This window comes from Echinops telfairi, unplaced genomic scaffold, assembly GCF_000313985.2.
Source record: "Echinops telfairi isolate 266 unplaced genomic scaffold, ASM31398v2 ScPeMD7_7420;HRSCAF=8458, whole genome shotgun sequence".
NCBI classification, from domain to species: domain Eukaryota; kingdom Metazoa; phylum Chordata; class Mammalia; order Afrosoricida; family Tenrecidae; genus Echinops; species Echinops telfairi.
In genome coordinates this window covers 33288330-33292535 of record NW_022111320.1, presented here as the reverse complement: position 1 = coordinate 33292535, position 4206 = coordinate 33288330, and the positions used below count along the sequence as shown (strand labels likewise).

The 4206-nt window shown below is 39.2% G+C and overlaps 1 protein-coding gene across 1 annotated transcript in view; it reads right to left on the bottom strand.

Moving 5' to 3' along the window:
- Positions 1–2611: 2611 nt before the first annotated feature.
- The window catches only part of NGLY1 (N-glycanase 1), a 63826-nt gene continuing 62231 nt past the window's right edge, over positions 2612–4206 (bottom strand). Inside the window, exons 11-12 of the mRNA XM_045297685.1 lie at positions 3675–3852; positions 2612–3318 (exon numbers count right to left, since the gene is read on the bottom strand). Of these exons, the coding sequence (XP_045153620.1) occupies positions 3143–3318; positions 3675–3852 (354 nt within the window). The 3' untranslated portion in view covers positions 2612–3142. The remainder of the gene's footprint in view (positions 3319–3674; positions 3853–4206) is intronic.

The following is a 4206-nucleotide window of genomic DNA, read 5'->3' as shown; positions in this document are numbered from 1 at the left end:
AAAAAAACCTCTATATTTAATCTTGGTTCTGATTATCAAATAGTAATGTCTCAACTTAAACATGCCTATCACAGTATCTGTATTCATGGAACATCTACTCAAATAGCAACCCACAATGGTTTGACTCTACAATTCTACAACTGGGTGGAAAGACCTTCCGATGTGTGCCTGATTCTTGTCCATGTTGCTCAGACTTGTTTGAACAGGTCATTTCACTTTTCTGGTCCTGGCTTTGCTTGGTAAAGGAAGTCTGGGTAAATCGCTAGCAACCCACTGCTACCCCTAGAGCCCATGATGGTGTTCTTTTTATTTAAGGAGCCCTGGTGGCATTGAGGGTTATGAGGGGTGTTGCTAACCACAAAGCCAGGTTTGAACACACCCACCACCCCAAGGAAGGAAGGTGCGGCTTTCTGCTCCTGCAGCCATTACAGCCTCGGAAACCCAAGGAGGCAGTTTACTCTGTCCCAGAAGGCTGCCAAGAATGACCGGACGGCAGCATTTGATCCCTTGCCTCATGTAAGGGAAATCTTTTGCTGTAAATTGAGCAAAGCATGATCTTAGTGATGTCATTCTCAGCTGTTTGTTTTTCTTAATGCTGCAATGACAATCATATTCTGTGGAGTTCGTCATGGTTGGATTTGACCTGTAAGTAAGATATAAATATTTTCCCCCAACGAGAAGTTGTCAGTAGGTGGTCAGCTGATCAGGAGCACAATTCTTCGGTGTAATTATTCCCTCACCTATTCAGAATCTCTTCTTTAGCCACAACAGATTGTGGCTTTAAAATGAGAATGTTCTACATGGCTTCCACTGTACACCCATAGTCATTGTAGTACCTCTCACAGTATCAGAAAGACGGACACAAGCTAAACACCCATCAATGGGATGATGAGCAAACATTGGTCCATACACACAATGGAATACCATGGAACATTAAAGAATAATGTTGTCTGTGAAACCTATCATATTGAGAACACTGTCTTGAGTGAAACTAGTTAATCACAAAGGAGCAAGGATTGTAGGAGACCAATATTATAAAAAACCAAGAGGTTTTCGCAGAGACATTGATGGCTCCGAGGTGGGGGAGGGGGTGAGAAAAAGAATCCCCTGACTAGAGGGTACACAAGTGTTGACTTGGGTGAAGGAGAAGGTAATTTATGCTGAGGGAGGTTGGCAAAAATTGATGGAGGCATGGCAAGACATTGGGAGGTTTGTGAGAGTTAAATGTTCTCTATATAATCCTGAAATAGTGGAGATCTGTGAACAGATGCTTGGCTAGACACACAGGCTGGATAGGTGTGGGAGGGAGAGTGGGAGTATACTGTACAGAGGTTTGACAGAGGATATCTGTCTATTTACCTTCACTGCAAACATACATGAATGTGATGTTATATCCAGGTGGCTCAGTTATGAAAAGTTCTTAAACACCTTGAGGGAATGAGTTGCTGGGCCTGGGGGATGAGGACCACGGTATGGGAGGCACCAAGGTCAATTGGTTGGCATAACAGTTCACAAAGACAATGCTCTACATCTTACTTTGCTAAGTAGCAACTGGGGTCATAAAAGCTCATGAGGAGCCATCTGTGAGGTAATCAAATGCAAACAATAAATCCAGTGGGTTAGTGAACCGCCCCCAACGTCAGACCACACAGGCCACAGCCCTGAGACCAATTCCCGTTACCAGTCCAAGACCATAAAAACACGACATTCGACGACTTTTTGTTTTTACTTAAGCCAAAGTAAATCTGAGACTGAACCCCTTTCACAGATGAAGTCCATACAGTTGAGTTCCACATTTCCATTACCATCTTTATAAAACTGCTGGTAGGTCTCTGTATTTTCTCATGGAGATTAAGAGGGCTGGCCCACCTGACCATCAAAATGCTACGCCAATAAGATACTTGAAGACAGACATCAAGTTCTCTTAAACTATACGTCTACTACAGGATGCTGAGTCTGAGAATTCTAGAAAACGCACTAATATTCAAGACATATTTATAACATTAAATGCATAAATTTGGTTCTTTTGAAATGTAACCTTGTAGCAAGAAAGCGATCCTCAATGGAGTTTGAATGCATTTAAAAACATGACATTTCAGATTATTTTCACATCACTTTGTAATTCACATAGATGTTCTACTGAGTTGAACAGCAGAATCTCTGAAAATGTACTGTCCTCAAATGAAGAGCTGAGAAGTCACTTTGCACAACGTCACAATAGGCATTTTGAAGCCAGAGGTTAGATCTTTGTTACCACTGCCTGTTCCACAGTGCTATCACAGTGTTTTCTTTGCTGATAAATGTTAATGTTTGCTAAATTTAACTGAAGCAGTTAAATAGAACACAGACACAATCTTAATACTCTGCAATGTAGTTACATAGTTTTAGTCAAGAATAGCTATTATGTTAAATGTGCTACATAAAAAAACCTCAAAAGTAAAGCATTTCTTTTATCCACACACTATGAAATTTACAATGTATCTTTTGAATTTATGCAATATTACATATTTTTTTTAATGTTACATCTCCATAATGTGTATAGTCAAGTGATTTTTAATGTTTAAAGTTTATTCTAGATTTTTATTCAGCCAGAGTAACCACTAAAAGGATATAAGGCAAAATAATTCAATTTATTTCTTAGATGCCTACATATTTACAGTAATAAAAATGGCTCATGCATTATATAACTTAAAACATCTAGACTTTCACATTACAAATTAAAAATCTCAGGAAACTCTAGACCAACTGCTTATGAAAAAAATTAATGGCTGATCAGAAAATGTCAAATAATTATTATTACCTCAAGACTTTACCATAATCATTAATAGGATGGAATCATGAAAACCATCATTTGACTTTTAGAATTATACTTAGTTTTCAAATTAAAATTTCATATTGGGGTAGTAACACGTTACTCAAATATTAAGAAACTACAGTCATGCATTGAAGAGGGATTTTAATTCAAGAGTTCATCACGGTCCAGAGTATAAAGATAGTATTTTCATGAGGGTTACATGGTGTATAGGCAGCAACAGAAATCCACAAGCACAGGGTAGCCAACGGAGCATGCGCGGAATCAACGGACGGCTTTAAGCGTGGGAAGTTCTTGATTACTGTCAGCACTGCTGTCATGTTCAGGTTCTCAAAGGTCATCGAATGTTATGATGATCTCCAAGCAATTTTCTTCATGATCATCTAGGCTCTGTCTGAACAGCTGCGTATGTTGCCAGGCAACATCACCTTCTCCTCTGCTTAATTCAGCTTCCAAAATAACTTCAGTGACACCAGAAAAATCATGATAGGAGCGAAGCATTTTATCTGTTTGAGAGAGAAAGAGAGAGAGCCAGAGAGAGAGAGAGAGGACAATTTGCATTTGATAATGGAAAGAGTATAAAAAGATAATGGGTAAAAATCTACACCCCACTCCCCTCCCAAACAAGTACAATGCCTCTTTTGGGGGAACCGGCTTCCTTTGAAATAAAGAAAGTGTTTTCTTTCTTTCTTTTACTTGTTTTACAATGACAGCAACAAAAAAACAGCTGTTAATGAAGTGACACAGATTTTTACTTTTAAAAGTTTACCTAAATGCTATGAGTAATCTTCAGCCTGAGAGTCCGTCACATCTCAAATACAACTGCCCTTCACAAAGGTAAGCTCCCCAGTCGCGTGCTTACCTCCCAACAGTTCCACCTGGGCGTTATCAGACTGCAGCCTCCACTGAATCGTTCCCGTCTCAAAGGTCTGACTGCTGGTGCGAATGGAGATGCTCTCTACTTTGAGCCCGACTGAGCCACACTCAAACTTCCAGGAGATATACCCAAAGGATGACCCTTCCTTTCGGGCTAAGTACACCTGTAAAGTAGCAAGGGAGCGGAAATGGTCAAAAATGATGACAGGGTGGGTACCACGTACAAATGCTTATTGAAGCTTAATTTTTCTTCATTGAGGAGTCTTATTGCTAAATTTTCATTTCATTAACATTTTTTCCTACAGCTCTGGGAGAATGTCACTTACTTGCATGCAGCTGGCTAAATAAGTTTCCTAAAAAGCTACATAAAAATCAAATTTTGGTAAATGTTACTCTTTAAAAATGAACAAGCTAATAAAGTGCACTTTATGATGAGTCTTTGAATAATAAAAACCTTTTAGATGCATTCACTTCTCATTTTCTAATGCTGGATTTATAAAGTGCCGCTGTCCGGTTAC